General features: G+C 33.3%; 1 protein-coding gene across 2 annotated transcripts; it reads right to left on the bottom strand.

Annotated features, from left to right (window-relative positions):
- Positions 1-795: 795 nt before the first annotated feature.
- On the bottom strand, positions 796-20,993 carry LOC110036733 (interaptin-like). 2 transcript variants are annotated; one of them, XM_020741249.1, is made up of 6 exons: positions 20,856-20,993; positions 20,533-20,758; positions 20,294-20,396; positions 14,180-14,253; positions 13,338-14,072; positions 796-1,052 (listed from the first exon to the last, which is right to left on the bottom strand). In XM_020741249.1, the coding sequence occupies exons 2-6, from the start codon at positions 20,734-20,736 to the stop codon at positions 930-932; spliced, it is 1,239 nt and encodes a 412-aa protein (XP_020596908.1). In that variant the 5' UTR covers positions 20,737-20,758; positions 20,856-20,993; the 3' UTR covers positions 796-929. The 2 variants fall into 2 exon arrangements, with proteins under 2 accessions (XP_020596908.1, XP_020596909.1); XM_020741250.1 differs by having other exon boundaries at positions 20,533-20,747.
- Between the last annotated feature and the right edge of the window lie 2,365 nt (positions 20,994-23,358).

The following is a 23,358-nucleotide window of genomic DNA, read 5'->3' as shown; positions in this document are numbered from 1 at the left end:
TTTATATATCTTATATTCTTACAAAAATATATATATATATATATATATATATATATATAATGCATATGCAATTATATCTTAATGACCATTATATCAAATTTTAAATTTATAATTATTAAAGAGATAATTTGTGTCCAAAATTTATTTATTTTTATCACATTTATCATAAATTTATATTATTACATTATTTAAATCGAAATAAAATAATTTGAATACTCATTAAATCACAACTTCCTGTTCAACCTTCATTCCAATTACATTTCAATTATTGAATTCTAAACCTCTCATTCTTTTGGTTCAATTCCAGTCTGATTTTCACAACATAAACCCAAACAACCCCGTGCGCGTTTGGGGCAACTTGTGCATGTCAGGATAAACAACTTATCTTAAAACACGACTCGCAGGTAGACCGCGGGGTTCGAACCGCAGTCTTCGTTTAGTATAAAAATGTAACCGCATCTTCAGATAAGCGGACAGAAGACGCGATCAGAACGGTATCGCGGCGTCCCCGCACTTATAAGCTGCCGCAAACAAGCCCTTAAGCTGCTGCTGCCTTTTTATGGTAGCGGCACGTTTTAAAAGCCAGCTTTGCTTGGGCAGATTTCTGAGCAGAAAATGTCTTTATGAAAGGGTTTTAATGCTAAAAAAAATTTAAAACGTAAGTTATAACAGATCATTCACCAAACAAAAAGCTCCCAGCAACTTCACTTCAGAAAAGGGAAAAAAAGTGCAGATTAATTTATCTGTACAGCATTTAAATTGGAAGAACCAACATACTCCTAACAATTTGAAGGGTCTACATATGCTGAAACAACAAACAATCCCAAACTGAGTATTGCAGTTTATATACATAAATTACAAAATGAAAACACTAAAAATAAGACTAATAATGCATAAATTGTCATAGAAATTATGATTAATAAAAATTATTAAGGTAGTGGCCGAAATTTCTTCAACTTGGGAACCTTGAAATCAGAATGGAACAATGAAGGTTTCACATCTGCTGGTGAAAAATAAGTCCTCTTTTTCTCAGTCAAATTTTGTTGGGGTTTCTGATAAAAAAACAAGACATCAAATTTCAAATTTGTTAGAAAGAAGTTTCATGTAATGTTGCAGTTAACATGCTGCAAGCACGAAGAGCACTGCAAAAGTTAATAGACAAACTATTAATTAGCACAGATAACTTTAAAGAGCATTGACATAAATACCACACAATTCTCATCTATTACATGCCAGCACCTAAACTTTCATATTTTTACATGCACAGCACTAAATATTACAAACTTTTTAAAAGAGAAATACACCTTTTCATGCATAGGTTAATGAAACCAAAATTTTATAACTGTTGATATTGAACTGGGGACAATAAATATGTAAATACACAAGTATTGTGTGGTGTGTATGTGAATTTCCCCAAATTTAAACCTAAATAACATATAAGTTGAGTGAACCACACTTCTCTCCCAATCAATAGCAAAAGCAATTCCTGCCATTTAAGAGTTCACATTTCTCTTCCAGTCAACAGTAAGCATTGGATGCAGTTTAAAATTAAGAGTTGAATGAAGTAAAAAAACAGGTGTAATTCAGAAAAAAGGAATCTATTACAGTTACAAAAAAACTTCCAGCTAATAATGTTAGTTAAAATACTACAGGCACTAAAACAATGTAAAAATATAAATAAATATAACAGTGAAAATACATTGAAACGGGTGAAAGTAAACAAATGGCGGCTTTTCAGAAAAAGGCCCAACACAAAAAGAAAAGGCAAAGAGCTTTATCACTGCCTTGAGCATGTTTTAATCAATGAAAATTTTCAAAAAAGCAAATGGAAGTCATCTATTACGTACACTTCAATGTCTGACCTGCATGAAATGAAGATAAAGTGGATGCGCTTAACAAATTGGGCTCAACAACAGCTGGCAAAGATCAGGCCCAGTGTGGACTCGCCAGTTGTGTTCAAGATGTCTACCCTTCGGTAGCAAGGAGACTCGCATGGTTATTTGGTCAGCGCACCCGCCCCGCAATCTTACACGTCTGCTCTAACTCCGGCGCACACGCGCCGTGTTCAGCGCACCCGCACCCACCATAAAGAACATGTGCTCCTGGCAGCACATTTGCGTGCTCTTATTTGCCCAACACGTGGATGCGTCATAGATGTGGCGCACCGCGTGAGCTTCACGGTGCACCCACGCCCATCCGCTGGAACTAATTTAGCAAGAATGTTAATTACATTTGCCAAGCCCTGCCTATATATTTACTCATGAGGCCGGTTTTAGCAGATCTTGAGCAGCTGAAGGCTATAAGAGATGTAAGATTTTTAGAGAACTCCCTCTAAGCAGGTCCTGCTTTTGTAGAGAGAACAAACCTTTGTTGCATGTTTTATTTTTGTTTAGCGCTTGCAATAAATATCTGCATAGAGTTTGTGTTTATGATTTTCTCGAGTATGCATGGCTAAATTTTTCATGCTCTGTGATGTTTTTCTTCGTGGTTATCCGAGATGTTTTTCCCGTAACATTTTCTTGTGTTATCATGGTCCAACTTAAGAACTTAATTTACTCCTAGTCTGGTGAACTAGAATGTTAAAATATTTCGTGAAGATAGGATCTCTAACATTTGTGTAATAGAAACGAAAAGTTAACCATAGAATTTTGAGAGAATTGACATATTCCAATGGAATTCTTCAATCAATACTGGGGATCGAAAAAGTTACGAAATGTCATTGGAACTTAGGAAACCTCAACTTCATGAATTATAGCCTTTTTTGAAATAGACACAGGCAAAATAGTATCATATCCTCGATTGACAACAATCACGATAGAGAAACATTTAGGAAAGTTACAATCACCATAATCCCCGAATCACAGAGACACGAGCTTCATCAATCTTAAAGGAACTCTTGAGACGTAAGGAAACACTTAGGAAAGTTACAATTACCATGACCCCCGAATCATAGAGACAAGAGCCTCATCAATCTTAAAGGAACTCTTGAGATTTATTGTGCTTCATCTTTTTTATTTTGCTTGTGATCTATTTCATTTTTATTAGGTTCAAAATTCAAAACCTTCTTTCTGATACCATCAAACTAGATTAAACAGATTCGTAGGCTAAAGATTTTCTGCTGAAATAATTGTTACACTTTCCAAGTGGTATTGATATGCGGTACTCTTTAACCATATTACTACTTAATATGTGCACTTGTGTTGTACGGTCACTTCATGGTAAGTTTCGGCGCATCAAATTTTTGGCTCCGTTGTCGGGAAAATTAATAATTATTTCTGCTATTAAGAAAACTTCAGTTGAAAAACCTATGATCTAAGTTTGGCACTTCTATTTTCTTGTTTTTATTTTGTGTTTTTATTGTTGTTGTTGCATCTGTATTTCTTTGCAGACACTGAAAAAATAAAAAGCTAAAAAAAATCAAAAAGCCAAAAGGCCTAAAAAATAATTTGATGTAATTTATTTTCCACTTCTTTTCTGCCTTTTGCATACTGTGTCGCATTTGCATGCTACTTTGTTATCTAACTTGTGTAGGTCAAAGTGTTTGGTTACTGCAAGAATTTAAATATCCGTTTATGCAAAGAGGGGCGTAGGGTGATCTCACCCGTTTCGACCCTGAGATCAAATGCACTCTTAGACGTCTAAGGAGGTCAGACTAGTTTTCTGAAACCCTTGTTAAGATAGCTTTCTTAGCAGGGGTCAGACTAGTTTTCTTAGACGTCTACTTTGTTACCTAACTTGTATGGGTCAAAGTGTTTGGTTACTGCATGAATTTAAATATCCGTTTATGCAGAGAGGGGCTTATAGGGTGCACTCATTTAAATATCCGTTTATGCAGAGAGGGGCTTAGGGAATTTAAATATCCGTTTGGTCTCACTCATTTCAACCCTGAGATCAAATGCACTCTTAGACGTCTTAGGAGGTCAAACTAGTTTTATGAAACCCCTGTTAAGATAGCTAACCCTAACACCCCCACCTTGAAATCACTTAGGGAGTATATAAATCCTTCTGTTGAGAAAATCCACATGAGCATAAATTACCCACCTGTTGAAGCCAATACCTTTGAATTGCAACCAGTCATAATCCAGATGGTTCAAAATAACCAATTTGGGGTACTTTCCACTGAAGATCCCAACCTTCATTTAGCTAATTTCCTTGACCTATGAGCCACCTTCCGATATAACAGTGTCCCTAACGATACCGTTAGACAGGCTTTTTTCCTTTTCTCTGAGGGAAAAGCCTAAGGTAAGAATTATTTCCCTTTCACGACCTAGAATGACTTAGTCCAAAAATTCCTAGCTAAACACTTCCCTCCATCCAAAACTGCAAAACTTATGAATGACAACACCTCATTTAACCAAGTTGATGAGGATTTCATTTATGAGACATGAGAGAGATTTAAGGATTTAGGAGGTTCTCACATCACGTCTTATCTGATCGGTTGATCATTCAAACTTTTTACAACATATTAGTAGGTTCCTTGAGATCCATTATATAAACTATCGCAGAAGAGTCATTAATGTCCAAACCTTTTGATGAGGATTAATAATTGATAAAAGAAATGACCACAAAAAATTTCTAATGTCTAGTCGAAAGATTTACACCCCAGAAGGTAGCAAGTGTGTACAAATCAAACATGTCAGCTAACTCAGCGACCCAAGTAGATGCTGCCTCTAGGAAGTTGGATAATTTGAGAATGAATCAGACGTAAGAAAGAGTCTAACGTGTCGCCCACCCAGGATTTCCAGGTAGCAAGCGTGCACAAATCAGACGTGTTAGTTGTCCTAGCAACCCAAGTAGTTTCTATCTCTAGAAAGTTAGATAAACTGAGGATGAATCCCACACCATGTTTTCTAGCCAATGATGGGTCAATGTACGGATCGGTGGCAGATTCTGGCATGGCAATCTTAAAATCTTTTAATGTCATAGGAAATCATGGCCATAACATCTATTCCAATACCTACAAACCAGGCAAGAGGAACCACCAAACTCTTTGAATAATAACAACCAGTAATGGGGGAACACTCAGAACAATCCAGGAGGTAGTCGGCCATCCTTAGGGCAATCATCCTCACAAGCAGTCATATCCACCTGGTTTCCAACCTAACTCCCAACCTGCCTAAAAGAAACCACATATCGAGGAGTTAGTTATTCAAATAAGGGTTACCATACAGAGCCAAGTAGTAGCCATTAAAAATCTGGAAACTCAACAACTAGCGAAGTCAATGAACAAGAGACCCCCAGGTGCACTGCCCAGTAATACTGAGTATTGAGACCTCAAGGGGTGATTTTTTCCTTCATGTTTCTGGTGAGTTCTAGAGAGACTTGCTATATAAAAGGGTGAGGTGCTGCTTTTGTGGAGAGAACAAGCCTTAGTTGTAAGTTTTACATTCGTTTATCTCTTGCAATGAAGATCTGCATGGATATTGTGTCTGTGGTTTTCTCGACTATGCGTAGCTAAACTTTTCTTTATGTCTCTGTGATGTAGGAGTAGTAGTTTTCTTCATGGCTTTCCGAGATGTTTTTCCCATAACGTTTTCTTGTATTTTCATGGCCTATGTTATTGGTTAACCTAAGAACTTAATTTTCTCTTAATCTGACTAACTAGGATATTAAAATATTTTGTGAAGCTACGACCTCTACCATTGCGTAGTAGAAACAAATGGTTAACTGTAAAATTTCGAGATAATAGACAAATTCTAGAGGAATTCTGCAATCATTCCTAGGGATCGGAAAAGTCGTGTGGAATGTCATGGGGACTGAAGAAGCCTCAACTTCATGGATTTTAGGCTTCTTTTGACCTGTGCATAAGTATAAGGAGTATCAGATCCCTATTTGACAACAATTACGTAAGGAAACACTTAGAAAAACTACGATCACCACGATCTCCGAATCACGAAGGCACGAGCCTCATCACTCTTGAGGAAACTCTTGAGTTTTCTTTCGCTTTCTCTGTTTTATTTTGCTTGCGATCTATTTTGCTTTTATAAAACTCAGAATTCAAAACCTTCTTTGTGATACCGCCAAGCTAGGTTCACCCGATTCGTAAACTAAAGATTTTTCTATTGAAATAATTGTTACACTGTCCCTGTGGGATCGATATGCGGTACTATTTAATCTCATTACTACTTAACTCGTGCATTTGCGTTGTACGGCCACTTACTTCACGGTAAATTTTTGTGCGTCAGTTATCAAATAGATAATTCCACTAAGGGCTCAAGCCTAACATCACTTTCATTCATATCAAAACCCATAGGTTGATTAGGCTAAACCAACCGCTTATCACTAGTAATTCAAGGCAACTTCTCCCACAAATCAGCACCCAGTTTCAAGACTATACTACAAGCCTTCAAAATTTCTTTATATTTTTTCATAGATGGAGACCCCATATTGCTACCTATAAATTGGAAATTATAACAAGGACCAAGGGCTCTACCCTCTCCTCCTCTACTTTGTTATTGTAGCAAATTGAGACTAGTTTTAGTAAATTTGTTTTCCTCTGCTCCCACAATCTCTTCTCTTACTTTTTTATTTTAGTCTGAATCAGTAAGTTTTGGGCATAACTCATGGACATATCTAGATCCAATATTTTTTCAGGCATGATGAGCATTGATGTATGTCTATAACTAGAAGAGAGATTGAAAAATCTGTTGAATGGCCTAACAAAGACCCAATCAGAGAAACTAATTCCGTGAAAGACTATAAATATGGATGGCCATAACTTTGTCATGCCTAGACGACTTGCATGAAAAGAGGATAAAGTGGAGAGCTTGATAAATTGGTCTCAACATCAACTTGCAAAACCAGGCCCAGTTTGGACTAGCTATTTGGGTTTAAGATGTCTACCTTTTGTAGATTGGAGGACTCGCACACTTATCATAAAGATGCTTCCCCACTAAGGGCTCAAGCCTAATATTATTTTCATTCATATCAGACCCCATAGGATGACTAGGCTAAACCAAGAGATTATCACTTTAACTTCTCCAACAATTTAGCACCCAATTTGAGACTATACTAAGGCTACAAACCTTCTTAATTTATTTATATTTTTTCATAATACTATAGCTCATTTTGTGGTTTTCATTGTATTGATGGAGAACATATATTGATACCTGTAAATTGGAAAACATGACTAGGGCAAAGCCTTCTGAATTTCTTTATCATTTTTCATACTACTAAAGTTCATTTTGTAGTTTTTCTTGTATTGATGGAGACCCATATTCATAACTATGAATTTCAAATCATGACAAGGGCCACGGTTTCTACCCTCCCCCTCTATACTTTGTTATTGTAGTAAATTGAAACTAATTTTAGTGAATTTGGTTCCTCTGTTCCCATAATCTCTTTCCTTGCTTATTGCTTCTCCTCTGTATCATTTCTTGCTTTTTACTTTTCTTCTAAATCAATAAAGTTTGGGCAAAACCCATTGACATATCTGGATTCAATATTCTTTTAAATGTAATGAGCATTCATGTATGTCTAGAACTAGAAGAGATATTCTAAGATCTGTTGAAATAACTAACAAAGAAAGTCAGAAAAACTCATTTCGTGGAAAATGTAGGAAAGATTGAGAAAATGTCCAAGACTTTCTACCCTCTCTCCCTCTACTTTGTTATTGTAGTAAATTGAAACTAATTTTAGTGAATTTGTTTCCTCTGTTCCCATAATCTCTTTTCTTGCTTATTGCTTCTCCTCTGTATCATTTCTTGCTTTTTACTTTTCTTCTAAATCAATAAAATTTGGGCAAAACCCATTGGCATATCTGGATTCAATATTCTTTTAAATGTAATAAGCATTCATGTATGTCAAGAACAAGAAGAGATATTCTAAGATCTGTTGAAATAACTAACAAAGAAAGTCAGAAAAACTCATTTCGTGGAAAATGTAGGAAGGATTAAGAAAATGTCCACGACATCATCGATCAAATCCTAAGAATAATGCCCAGAATACAAATGCCAAAGGAGTAGAAGAACTCAATATAACCAGAAAATGCTGAGCAAGACCTCTACAATCCATAGATGAGACTTATCAGCTTGAATATGAAGAAGGAGAATTGTCCCATGAACCCCAACAATTCGAATGGCGAATTAAAAGAAGGCTTCAATTGAGGACTACCTTTTCTACATAAGTTGCAAAAACTAGACCCCTTCCCAACTTTGACAGCTATGATTCACGAACTAGCCTCAAGAGACAACTTCTTCTGATGAGGCTTATTATCTTGAATATGAAAAAGGAGAATTGTCCCATGAACCCCGACAATTTGAATGGTGAATTGAAAGAAAACCTCAATTGAGGACTACTTTTTTCAATAAGTTGCAAAAACTAGACCCCTTCCCAAATTTAACAACTATGATTCGTGCCTAGAGCGAATAAGTTCAGGAGGTGAAATTGATAGTTGTGATGCGAGCCCCTATGGCTAAACTTGTAACGGTCATATTTTTAGAAGCTAAAAGCCATTGAACAATGATTCGCACAATGATGTGATTATTCTAGTAAATATGTTGATCACCAATTATAAAATCAAAAGCATATTGATTAAAATAGAGAGTTCGGTCAATAAAAATTTTAGATGAGTATTTAAGAAAATGAAGATTGAAGAACACATCTATCTTAAAAGATATATCTCTTATCCGAAATCACAAAAAAAAAAGAGAAATTGAAAGAATAATTATTCTGTCTATCATTTAGGGAGAAGGGAATCAACAATACACTATTATGGTTGACTTTGTTATTACTGATGCTCCAACAACTTATAATGTTTTATTCAGTAGATCTCATCTCAACATTTTTCAGGCAGTCGTCTTAATATACCATGTGACTATCAAATTCTTAGTTGAAGGTAAATTTATTACAAAAAGTGACTTGTATCAGTCCAAAATTTGCTAACTCAAAGCCATAGTTTTGAAAATTGGACCAGATTGACCGGTTGACTTGTTCAACTTTAAACCAATCATAAGCCTGATTCAGCATCAAATCATCCGAAACTGCCACAAATCGGAAGGTCAACTAATGAGCTAATGAACCGTGCCATTGAAAGAACTAGTCCGTTGGGTCGATTTTCGTAAAACTAAACGGTTCAATTTTTTAGCCTTTAATTAATATTAATCGATGAGATAATTGATTATAAACTAGTTTTTTAAACTTAAAACATAATATCTCATACATGATATGAGATTCAAATCAACATGTAAATTAAGACCAATGTCTATAAAGTAAGTGAGCTATAAGCTCCTCTTTCTTTTCCAATTTAAAATAGATAATGTTAACTCTCCCCTATGATGTGAGACTAAATGAGTTACACAAATGACTATAGAAATGAATAATTACACAAATGACTATAGAAATGAATAATTGAACTGAAGGAATTAGGTTAGACAATAAAAGTTGTGGAAAGATCAAGCTACATAAATTGGGCTTACTATGAGAATTGGACAACAACAATTGATAAAATATATCATATGTTAATTTATATTCATTTATTTAAATTATATTTTTTTAAAATAAGTTTAATAAATATATTCTATAATTATTGTACTATTTTAAATCATATTAAAATAATTTTATGCATCAGACCTATTGTGTGATAGAAAAGTACTACTTAAAGGAAAATTTTATACGATGATGGTGAAACATGCAATTCTATATGGTGTTGAATGTTATCCTAGAAAAGAGAAGCATAAATTAAGTTCAGTGTTGCTGAGATAAGAATGCCCGTGTGGATGAGTGGCTTTACACTGAGAGACAAAAAGCAAAAAAAGTATTTCTATGAAAGGGTTGGAGTAGCTCCAATGATAAACAAGATTAGAAAGACTCTCCTTAGATGGCTTGATCGCGTTAAACGTTGATCATCTGATGTTTGAAATTTGACTTATGTTAAAAAAGTTAAAGGTATACCTAAAAAAACTTCGGCATGTTGTATAAAAATGACTGAATTTATTAGAATTAAATGAAAATATACACTCAAGAGGATACAATGGTGAAAAAAATTCATGTAGCCAATCATACTAAGTGGGACAAAGGCTTGTTGTTGTTGTTGTTGTTGTTTATAATGTTTTTGTTGTTATATATTAAACGGTTCAATCCTAGTTCAAATCTAGTTCAACATTTAAACTTTATGCATTTTCTATTTGTGGTTCGATGCACGGTCCAATTTTTAAAACCATACTCAAAGCTACAAGTGGCACACAAGAAATTTCGAGCATAGAGATTCAAAGTAGATTGAGTTTATGGGCACTTGAAAAAGTTAAAGAAGTGATGAGCTCAACATTTTGTCTCAATATCAACTTTTAAGATCATACCCAATGTAGACTTGCCAAAATTTTCAAGGCATATAATTGCAAGCAGCACGGCAGACTCGTGCGAGCATCATAAAAAAGTGTCCAACTTCTTTCACTGGGCTAATTCCAGACCATAGGCCAACCATGCTAAATCAATTCTCTACAACTAGAGACCCAACTTGATCTGCCAAAGAACTCAACAACCTCTCCAACAAATTGGCTACTCAATTCGAGTCTATACTAAGGTTCCGAGCATTTTGCATCTCCTTGTGTTTTTATTACATTTGTATAGCTAATTTAATAATTTTCCCAATGGCACTTAAAAATCCAAATCTATACCTATAAATAAGGGTTGGAAGAGCCATAGGTTTGATCCCTTTTAATCTCTCTCTCCCCCTCTACTCTATCATTGTAGTATTTTTTAGCCTAATTTTAGGTGATTTGGTTCTTCTAACTCATCTATTTTTTAGTTATTCTATTTTCTTATAAATCAACAAGATAAATACATAAACCATGAATAGACGGACATATCTAGATTCAACATAATAGTGGGAGGATTAAAGAAAAACGGCCAATCAAAGCCTGACATTGTAGCTCCAGTGTTAAAATTGGTATTTAATTTACTCTATAAACTTTAATTTAAACCCAAACAAAAAATTTATTGACTTGATCTAGCATTGCATTTAAGTTAGGGTTTCCCTATTTGGCTATAATCCCTTACCTATATTAACCTATAAAAAACGCTTCGATAAGATGTTTGGCGGCCGCACTTGCCAGTGAGAGGTGGAAACTGAAGAATATGGTGCCAGTTTTATAGAGGTTGTCTTGACCACCAACTAAAAACATCAATGTAGGTGAATGTGAGGAAACAAACTATTATTGGACTTCAATGATTCAACAATTTTTTTTCTTACAATAAATGCCTACCCATCATTCGAGTTATTATGTTATCTGATCTAGGTATCTATCCAATTGACATGATAAATAGACTAATTAATATATTGAAACTTCTAATCCAATTATAAATTTGAACGGTTTAAAAAAAGGTGGTGCCAATCTAGGTTAAGATTAACTTGACCCATACATATATACTACTATTACTATCACAAATACAATCTTGTTAGCTTAAAATAAATTAATGATAGAATAAATAGCTAAGTCTAATGCCTCCTCCCATCAATCTTTTATGCACCACATATATAAGCCATAGTTATCATAAGTTATATGCCTAATTGTAAAGAACGCCAACATTCATTGCTTAATATTATGCTCTTGTCAGTTATGTTGCTTCCAAGAGCTCAGTTTCTTTTTTTTTATTTTATTTTATCGCTTAATGTTGTGTAACTAGGTAAATTATTTTTCCATTAAATAATCTTACAAATTATCTGATGTTGAAATTTCTTGGGAATTACTTTATTATAATTTATCAAATGTGTACACTATTACATAATACAAAAAATAACAAACCTTGACATGTCCACCAACCTTTTACACATCTCATATAGGACCATTCTTCATTATAAGTTATATGAACTAGGTATAAAGAATTTCAACATTAGCTGCTTAACCATATGCTATTATTCCAAAGCTCATTTTATGCTCTTCCTTATGGATTTTTATAGCATTATGTTGTGAATTTTTTTATGTTGTCTTTTCTTGGTGGTGAAGAACTTTGTGCAAAACTTTCTTGAGGACTAGCTTGATATAATTTTTCGTGTGTGTACAGAGATATTGTGATTATATTGTACTTTTATGTGAGTAAATTAACATTTCATGAAACTTTTTGATAAGTTTTTTATAAGATCAAAATAATTTATTAACCCTGAATAGATCATTGTCACCAACATCATTAAAATCTCAAATTCTTTCTTTTTATGACCTATTTCAACAACATATTCACTTTCAACTTGATATAAAAGAAAAGAAAATATTAGGAACAGCTAAAATTTTTTATGATATCATTTCATGACATTTTTTAATAAAATCATAATATTTATTTAATCCAAAATGGATCATTATCCCCAATATCATTAAAACCTTAGATTCTTACTAAACTTTTATGGCAACTTCAATAGCGCATATACAATTTTTACTTGATAAAGGAGTATAGAAAAAAACATTGGTACGACTCAAAATATGACCCAACCACTTCAACCACATTCGGATTTTAATAAAATGAGAAAGTTAATTGGATTGTTTGTGTCAATGTTGACACAATCCAAATTTTAATAGTAATATTATTATTAGTTTTCAAAATACACAAGGATCAACTATCATTTTAAACATGCTTAAAAATATAAAAAGATGATTGAAGGTCCGCACTAAGTATCCCCACATGGACAAAAACATTTGGCTCTTTGACGACAAATCATGAAAAATATCCAACCACATAAACACAGAGATAGTAATGGAAATTAACCTGACTAAAATTGGAAGGAAAATGATAGTTTTATAACAATAAAAATTTTAAGTTCTAAAATCAAATTAAAAATTTAAGATTTTTCATGCTAAACAATTTCTAGGATGGATATGAGAACAAGAAAAGAAAGAAATAGAAAAATAAAAAACTAAAAGTTCAGATCCGACAATATCCGCCAGTCCATATGACAAAACTTTATAGAAGTTAGTGTTTCAAAAACACCCTTCGGGAATTTGTTTTCTGCTATTGACTTGTGAAGGTGCGACAATTTTCATAATATTATATTATAATTAGATTTCCAAAATATGGGATCAAATGACCATTTTTAGAAAAACTTACATAGAAGTATAAAAAAATAATCTCAGGTTCAAAATAAGCAATCGCATGAACAATGTGCTTGTGAGGCATTTGGCGCATAATTAGATAGCAAATCATGAAAACCTTTCAACCAGATAAGTGCGGAGATAGCAATGGAAACTAATTAGATTAAAGATTTGAAAATTATTGAAGTAATATCAAATAATTAAAAAAGTCAAAAGTAGGTATAAAAATGAGAGAAAAAAGTTATAGTATGGCTATGGAAACGAGAAAAGACAGTAAGTATTTATAGATTAGATAAGAATCAGGTTGGATAAGCAACTCACATGAACGTTATTACATGCTGGTGTTTCACATGTAATCCCACTAGAATTTGCATGTTTTTGACTTGTGTAGGTGTCATAACTTTCCAGGTTACGTTTCCTCGAACACCTCTGCAGATGAATTTGTCTAACACCAGCTGATCCAATTTTGAACTTCCCTTCACATTTAATTTTATCCGAAGAAATGGGCTTGTCAAACTTGTTTATGTGAAGCTCTTTTCTTAACTTATCAATTATTTTTTCATTCTCCATGGCTGCCAATCGATGCTCATCCAAATCAGCATGAAGCCTCTTCATTTTATTATTAGCTTGTTCTGCTTTTTCAGCATGTTTCCTAACATCTAACTCAAGTATGGATCTTTCTGCTTCTAACTTCACAATAAGCTCATCCTTCTTCTCTATTGTCTGCTGCAATTTATTAACATTATCTTGGAGTTTCTCAATAGTTTCCATGGCTTGATGATCAGCTTCTGTATGCTTGGTCTTAACAAGAGCAATGTAGTCACTCTCTATCTTCCTAAATTGGTTCCAAACAAAATCCTTTTCTGCTAACAAAGCCGAAACCTCAGTATCCCTTCTTGAACTGAGCTCTCTGTAAGCTTGTTTCAGTTTTTTTATCTCCTGTTTCAAGGACAATGTGAGCTGATTCCTCCCCTTAGAATTTTCTAATGACCCAGTAGGATCAATCATATAATCTACATTCTTGACTTCAATAGCTCCAAAACCTTTTAGCTTTTCCTTCATAAAATAAGGTTTTGTTAGAATAACCTTTTCTACCAAATAATAACAAAAAAAAGAAAAAGAAAGATGAGTTCTTTTTGAAGATCCATGCATTAAAACTCTACCTTCGTGTTTTCCATCTCAACACTTAACGCCTCCACACAGGAACGAAATTCCTCCAAATCATTTTCAGCAAGCTCTGATAAATAAAAAGTATTCAGCAAACCTCGAAGTTTCCCAAGGACTAGTCAGATCAAACAAATTTGGAAAGAATATGCCAACTATCGGTGCATAAAAACCATGAAAGGAATTGTTTAAGAAAAATGAGCACATAAATAGATCAAAAGAATAATAATGTTATGCAAATAACTTTATAAGGAACCTTGAAAACTCGTATGACATTTAAAAAAGCTGATGCTCTCAGCCATGATTCGTAATATGCCTTACAAGAACATGAGTGTAACGATATCTTCCCCTTCAAAACACAGAAACATAAGCCACATAACTCGCAAACCATAAAAGCCACAATTCAAGAGAAATTATCCACTTATTCATTAAAATGATGAAGAAAATGCCATAATGTTTCCACAAAGATATATTGGACTTGAATTTGCTAATGTGGTTGAATCAATGTCTCATGCACCTATAGAAGGTGCTCTGCAACAAAAAATAACATCTATAAAGTTCTGAAATTGGTTGGAGATGCTCAAGTGGCCTATCTATCATGGATGAGTTGGTTTACTCAAGCAAATAAGCAAATTGTTCATCTCCAATCAGGTAGTAATGAAATACAAAGCTGACTCAGGTTTAAGTTGTGGGAGACAAACTAGCTTCTATCTAGGCAATAAATCACTTGCCTAAGACAATATATTTTTACACACAATTGGATCGAATAGGTGATGTCTAATTGGAAAATTGATCAAATAAATGAAGAGAGCGGAATTGCATATCTACTTATATGAAAATGAGAGTTGGATCCCAGTAAAGAAAATGAATAAATAAATAAACAAAAGCATAGATTTAGATATGTAAGGAAATCTTGGTAGTCGTAACTCAGTCAACAAATCAATCCAATTTGGCCTTCAAATGATTATCCAACTTTAGTAGAGAATTCTCTACTCAAAGCCTCTCTTTGTGATCACTTGCCTATATTTTTTTAATACAATTGAATCGAATAGGTGATGTCTACTTGGAAAATTGGTCTAATAATGAAGAGAGAGGGGAATTGCATATCTACTTAAATTGGTCTAATAATGAAGAGAGAGGAATTGCATATCTACTTATATGAAAATGAGAGTTGGATCCCAGTAAAGAAAAAGAATAAATAATAAGAAAAAACCTAGACGTAGTTCTGCAAGAAAACCTAGGTTCTTGTAACACAGTCAAGCAATCAATCCGATTTGGCCTTAAAATGATTCCTGAACTTGAGCTGAGAATTTCAGTTGAGGATTCTCTACTCAAAGCCTCTCTTTGTGGTCAATTGCCTAGCACTATATATTTTTACACACAATTGGATCGAATAAGTGATGTCTACTTGTAAAATTGGTCGAATAATGAAGATAGGGGAATTGCTTTCTACTTATATGAAAATGAGAGTTGGATACCACAAAGAAAATGAATGAATGAATAAATAAAAAGTAGAAGTAGATCTGCAAGGAAATCTAAGATGTTGTAACTCAATCAAGTAATCAATCCAATTTGGCTTTAAAATGATTACCCAAATTGGTAGAGAACTCTCTACTCAAAACATCTCTTTGTGGTCTCTTGCTTTCCCAGCATGGCAACTTTGCAGAGGTAACATTTACTGAAAGGGAGATTTACATACTGCACACAAGTCTTATATATATACATATCTCGCACCTAAAATTTAGTATTTACACTCAAATCTTTAATAACACTATTATCACTTTTTAAAAATTAAACACACCTTTTCATGAATATTTTTAAAGCACCAAAGTGCTATGATATACGTAAAAACATAAGAATTGTGTGCTATCTATGTAAATTTCCCTTAATACAACAACTACAAACATGGATCCTTTTTCTCCATTGCATTCTATTTAGTGTCATATTTTCATTTAGTTCTAATAATTTAAGATCATTTTTTATACAATAAGCCCAAGTCTTTCTATATCTACCTCTGCCTTTCTTAAATTTTCCTTAATGAAAAAAAAAAAGAAAAATCCCTATGAATAAAAGTGAAATAACCGATTCCGTGCATATTTTTAAAGTACCGGAGTGCTATGAATGTAAATATGAAAATTTAGGTGTGAGATATGTAAATACATAAGAATTGAGTGCTATAAATTTCCCTTAATGAAACTTATATATATATATATATATACAAAACACGAGATATGTATATATTAGGAAAATCCCTATGCATAAACTAGGCCTGTCGGTAATACGCACGAAGTGCTAGCTATGTAAATATCACATCAAAAATAGCACTACTACCACCTTTTTAAAGTTAAATACACCTTTTCATGCATAGGTTTAAAGCACTTAAGTACTAGGTATGCAAATATGAAAATTTAGGTGTGAGATATGTAAATACATAAGAATTATGTGCTAGGTGTGTAAATTTCTCTTAATGAAAACAAAAAGAAAAATCCCGATGCATAAAATTAGGCTTGTTGGCAATACGCCGGAAGGGTGGTTGAGTAAGATTTGATGTGAGTTGTTAGTCGAGAGTGTAAATGAGTCAAGCCGACTTGTGAGCCGGCTCGAGCTCGGTTCGATAAGTGGCTCATTAACTTTTGATGAAGTAATTCAGCCCTGACTAGACGCGTTAGCTCGTGAGCTGGCTCATTTAAAAAATTTTAATAGAAAACATACTCCAAATATATTAAAGTTCAATATTTTTTCTTTAAATTATTAAAAATATTTTAAAAAATAATATTTTATATTTATATTAAGTGATTTCTTATTATTTATCTCTTAATTGTTCATTCTATTTGGCATTTTTTATAACACTAAATGAAATCAATATTATTTTCTTTCTTTTATGATAAATAAGTTATCTCCTGAGTCGGCTCAAACTTAAAAGACTTTAGCTCAAGCTCGAAACTCGATTAAATAATCAAGCTCAAGCTCAAATCAACGGTGGCTCATGCTCGACTCAAGTCATTTACACCCTTAGCATGCCAACAACCTTTTTCTCTATCCAATTGATGTTTCAACCAATGGACTAAAATTCCTTAATGCTCTACCACCAACACACTACCTGATTATGCATCCAGACTATTTAATATGAGCAATTTAAACTTTATACATGAGATAAGAAGCTAAGTTGGTTTACAATAGTGATCCTTAAAAAAATGAAAAACTCTTATCTTGATGTAGCTCAACTAGAGTTATTTTATTTATTCTCTGAGTTCTTAAAAGATAATTTTGAGTACATTCATAGGATGTCAAGACAGATTTCAATTTATTAGCAAAATTGTTTGTAGCAATAAGTAATAATGATTTGCCAGCGATGAGAGATTTAGCTAAGGTTGTCTACAATAATCATAATAAAAAAGATGAAAACACTCTTAGCTTACTTTAAATCAACCAAAGTTGTAATTCCTTCTTTGATTTCTTAAATGGAAGTGATGCGTAAAAGTTTTCTAAATATGATGTCGATTAGTTTGTCTGTAGATACTGTATTTTTAACTATAAATGGCTATTCACATTATTACTTAACGAATAATAATTTATAAGGTGAACTCTTCTCATCACTTAATTGCAATAATGATCCTCCAACCATAGAACTATTGAGAAAAAAAAGGATATATTAATCAAAAGATATTTCAAAAAGAGTAAGCACAGAAACTCTACTTCAACGTCATGGCATAGGCATCATTGCTTGTAAGTAGTAGATATTTCTGTCTTTCATAGTCTATGTGCAGGATGTTAAGACAAACATCAATTTATTAACTAAATTATTCACAACAACAAGTACTAATGATTCGCCAACCATGAGAGATTTAGCTAAGGTGGTCTACAATAATGATAAATAAAAAAAAGTTTAAAAAACTCTTAGCTTATTTTAAATCAACCAAAGTCGAAGTTGTTATTCTTTGTTTGATTTCCTAAACGAAAGCGATACGTATAAATTTTTTGAATATGATGCCAAATAGTTTGTCTTATAGATTCTTTATTTTTAACCATAGATTGTTATTCACATGGTCCCTTAATGATTAAAAAATTATAAAGTGAACTCTTCTTATCACTTAAGCGCATTAATGATTCTCCACCCCCATAGGGCTATTGAGGAAAAAGCAAGGTACATAAATCAATGAATATTTCAAAAAATCCAAGCACTGAAACTCTACTTCAACTTTAAGGAATAGGCTTCATTGCTTGCAGGTAAAAAATTTTTTGAATATGATGCCAAATAGTTTGTCTTATAGATTCTTTATTTTTAACCATAGATTGTTATTCACATGGTCCCTTAATGATTAAAAAATTATAAAGTGAACTCTTCTTATCACTTAAGCGCATTAATGATTCTCCACCCCCATAGGGCTATTGAGGAAAAAGCAAGGTACATAAATCAATGAATATTTCAAAAAATCCAAGCACTGAAACTCTACTTCAACTTTAAGGAATAGGCTTCATTGCTTGCAGGTAAAAAATAGACATTTCTATTTTTCATAGTACATTCACTAAATGTCAAGACAAAGGTCAATTTATTAGCTAAATTATTTGTAGCACTAAGTAATAATGATTCGCCAACCAAGAGAGATTTAGCTAAGGTGACCTATAATAATGATAAAAAAAACAAGATGGAAAAACTCTTAGCTTACTTTAAATCAACCAAAATTGTTCTTCTTTCTTTGATTTTATAAATGAAAGGGATGTGTATAAATTTTCTGAATATGATGTCAATTAGTTTGACTTGTAGATTCCTTATTTTTAAATATAAATGGTTATTCACATGATCCCTTAACGAATGATAATTTATAGCATTAATAATTCTCCAACCATGGAAATATTGAGGAGAAAGTAGGGTACATAAATCAATGGATATTCAAAAAAAGCAAGTGCTTAAAGTAGGGTACATAAATCTCCAACCGTGGATATTCAAAAAAATGGTTATTCACATGATCCCTTAACGAATGATAATTTATAACATTAATAATTCTCCAACCATGGAAATATTGAGGAGAAAGTAGGGAGCATAAATCAATGGATATTCAAAAAAAGCAAGTGCTGAAACTCTAGTACAATTTTATGGCATAGGCATCATTGCTTGCAAGTAAAAAGTAGACATTTCTATCTTTCATGGTACATTCACAGGATGTCAAGACCAAGGTCAATTTATTAGCTAAATTATTTACAGCACTAAGTAATCAGGATTTGCCAACCAAGAGATATTTAGCTGAGGTTGTCTATAATAATGATAATAAAAAAAATGGAAAAACTTTTAGTTTACTTTAAATCAACCTCTTCTTTCTTTGATTTCATAAACAAAAGTGATACGTATAAATTTTCTGAATATGATGTCAGTTAATTTGCCTTGTAGTTATTTTATTTTTAACTATAAATAGTTAGTCACAAGATCCCTTAACGAATGATAATTTATAGCATTAATGATACATAAATCAATGGATATTCAAAAAAAGCAAGTGCTGAGACTCTACTTCAACTTTATGGCATAGGCATCATTGCTTGTAAGTAAAAAAGTTGAAAATTCTGTCTTTCATTGCATATTAAGTTGGGGCACAATTCTGAAAAAAGGTGGTAAGCGTGATGCATTTAAGAACATGAACACTAAGAAAAAAAATCTTATGTAGATGAATCATTTCGAAACAAACTACTTTTATCTTTCCCTCTTTGTCCAGGAAAAAGGCCTCTCCAGCTCCCCGACTTAACCTATTAAAAATAGAAGGCCACTGAAGTTCTCCAAACTTGGTTTGGACAAGGAAAAGGCGCTTCTCAAGATTAAGGTAAGAACACAGACAAAATGATTCTAAGAAAAAAAAATTAATACTACAAAAAAAAAATCCAAGAAGAAAAGGGCAAAAATTTTATTCCTATGATATATTTTTGTCAGTTATATTTCATATTGTAGATAATCTGACAAAGCCATGTAAACTCAAAAAATAGTTCAGAAATAAGAAGTACTTAATTACCCAAATATCAGCAGATTTATTGTCCGGACTTTCAAAAAATTGGGAAATAAATAGAACTGATGAATACAAAAGCGGGGGAGAAAAGAAAACATGCGGTAAAAAGAAGAGAAATCACACCTAACTGCGTCTTGTAGCACAGCGCTTCTGACTCTTTGAACCCGACCAAAACACCCATCTTCGCAACCTCAACCAGGCGAGTATTAGCTTGCTCTTCCTTCATCTGTAAAGAAAAGGAAAACGAAAAAGGTCTGAAGAAAACCCTAGAAAAATAACCCCAAAGAAAGCTTCAAGTTTTACTCAAAAAGACAAGACACCGGAGGTTACGACCAAGCAAAAAGTTACCGTTAGAAGCCTACCTTGGCGATTTGGGACTCAAGAAACCGTGCCTTGCTGCTCCAATGTTTGTGCTGAATGTAGAAGCTGTTCTCGAAAAACTCGCGATCGTTAATTAGGGTTTCGATCTGAGACTGCTGGAACTTCAGCATCTCCTTAAATTTTTTATAGATCTGGTTCCATATGAGTACATCAGAACAAAGACGAGGACTCTTCTGCTGCCCCATCCACTTAAAGCCTAGTCGAAATCTAAGAAAAAAAATTAGCGTCATGATTTGAAGGTGGGGTGATGTTAGGGCTTCTCAGAAAAAAATTAAGATGAAAAATTGAGTCGTTTGGATTATACCTGACGAATGTTAGAGCTTGAAAAAATCAAGGTGAACGGAGATCTGAACGGAGAGTGCAAGAGAGGACCGTTGGAGTTCTCTACGAGAGAGGAGAGGAAGACAGACGACCGTTGGGTGGTGGGGCAAAAGTGTTATGAATTTCAAATAATCGACCCAAAAAGATCTCGGGTTTTTATTCATTTTTAATAAAGTAATTATTGATTTAAAAAACAAAACTATCAAATCTAAAGTGCACACCACAGTTTTTTTTTTTTTGCCAAAATTATGTTTTACCTACGTTCTCAAAAAATTATAATTAAAAGTTTTATTTTCTCACCAAACCTAACTACCTACAGTGGTTGCAAGAAAATTGTGGTATGACTTTAGAAAAAAAAAGTTGTATTAGTTGTCACAGCTTTCTGAACAGCAGATTGTTCTTCATTAAGACCTAGTTTGGGGCGGTGACGGAGCTACGGTGCGGCGCCCCGCCGCGTATTTATGGTTTTTGAGGCGACAGGCCAGTCGTGAATCTCCTTAAACGCAAGTTGCGGGATTGATCTCGTGGCGCCGCTTCGCTCCTTCGGCCCTGCTTCGCTTCTTTGGCATTTTACCCAGGTGCCCTCTGATTCATGATTCTGCCTTCTTCGTCTTTCCGTTGCGATCCTGGTTCATCTCCGATCATGATTCCTACGACCCTGATTCGTCGTTCGCCCACGGAAAGGTTATCTTGGTTCTTCGAACCCGATTCCTGCACTCCTTGTTCTTCTTGCGATCCTTTCTTCTTCATCAGCTCCACGCCGAAATCTTATCCTGCGATTTTTGTGATTCCTGTGATCCTGAATACTCTATAGAAGATAGAGAAAGAAGGTGAATAAATATGTTTCATTACTCTGCTATTTTTGTTTTTAAAAAGTTGAAAGATGAATTTTTTTTTTAATTTCTGCCATCAAATTATTTTTTTTTTCATTGTTTTAGTGGGGTTGAATTGTGTTCAAGGTTTGTTTTATCAATAGTGATGATGTTGTTGAACAAACTTTTAATGATAAAAGTGACATAATGTCACTGGTTTTGTGCAGGGGTATTTTAGTCTCAGAGTTTATGAAAGTAATATTTTAATCCCCAAATATTTTTAGTGGCATTTACTTACGATGAAATTTAAGTAAAATTTTCTTTCATAGTAGTTGCTTCAGCAATTTAAATTTTTTTGGGTCCTTTATCATTAATGCAAATTAAAGCTGATTTTACTTCATTGTGATTGTCTCATTTTAATTCTTCATTATTTTGAATTTCTACTTCTGAATTGTTAAATAAATTGTGTCATAGTTTTGTTACAAACAAATTAACTGAACAAGGGCAAAAATGTAAATTTTCTAGAAACAGCTGCCCCTACAGCTATTTTCACACAATTGCAACAAAAATGTATTCAGCTTTCCCGCAGTAGCTTCCTGGGGAAGCGTAGTTGCAGCTGAAAAGTTGAGAAGCTGCAGCTGCGCCAAACAGAGCTTAAATAGCTTCACAGTTCTTTCTTCAAATAGACAGCTTTCTATCGAGTTTTTGGAATAATTAAATGAATAAGTAATTTCATTTATTTTAAGAAATTGAGATTAAATTCGCTTTTTCTAAAATCATTTAAATTTAATGCATTTTATCTTAATAATTAAAATTAAGTGTATATATATATATATATATATATATATGTAGTTTTAACTCTGATTACTTTGCTAGGGAAAGGGAGTATGTGGTTGGTCTGTCTCTATCAAATGTCCCAGCCGAATAGGAGATCTTTTCAGCTTTTAAGGATATAAATCCTAATAAAGCTTCTGGTCCTGATGATTTTACTTCAGCCTTTTATATGCATTGTTGGAATATTATCAGAAAAGAGGTAACTCTTGCTACCCAAAGTTTTTTTGTGGGAGATAATCCGGAAAAATATTTCAGCTCAGCTATGATAGTGCTTATTCGTAAGTCGTTGAGAAAACTTTAGACCAATCTCACTCACCTCTGTTATTTCCAAAGTTATTAGCAAATTGATTGTTACTAGACTCCAACCACATCTTTCTAAAATTATTTCTCCTCATTAATCTGCTTTCATTCAATTGAGAGAGATAACAGATAATATACTACTAGCACAAGAAATGGTTGAAGATTTAGATTAAAAATGTAGAGGTGAAAATATTGTTCTTAAACTTGACATTAAAAAAGTATTTGATACTATAAGTTGGGATTTTATTCTCAATATTTTGAAGGCTAGAGGATTTCCAACAAAATTTTGCCATTTTATAAAACAATGGTTGGAGAACAATCTATATAGTATTTTGGTTAATTGCAACTCTTATGGCTACTTCTCCGCTCAACGTGGCATTAAGCAAGGTGATCTTCTATCCCCAACTATATTTATTCTGGCTTTCAATTACTTTTCTCGTTTAATGAATAGTTTGAATGAGACACATCCCCACGTTCAATACTCACACAAATAAAAGGTTTTGGCAAGTCATTTGGCCTATGCTGATGATGTTATTCCGT

Source organism: Phalaenopsis equestris, unplaced genomic scaffold (genome assembly GCF_001263595.1).
Source record: "Phalaenopsis equestris unplaced genomic scaffold, ASM126359v1 Scaffold210247, whole genome shotgun sequence".
In the NCBI taxonomy this organism is placed as follows: domain Eukaryota; kingdom Viridiplantae; phylum Streptophyta; class Magnoliopsida; order Asparagales; family Orchidaceae; genus Phalaenopsis; species Phalaenopsis equestris.
Note: the sequence above shows the minus strand (reverse complement) of the source record. Positions and strands in the feature narration are given on the sequence as shown.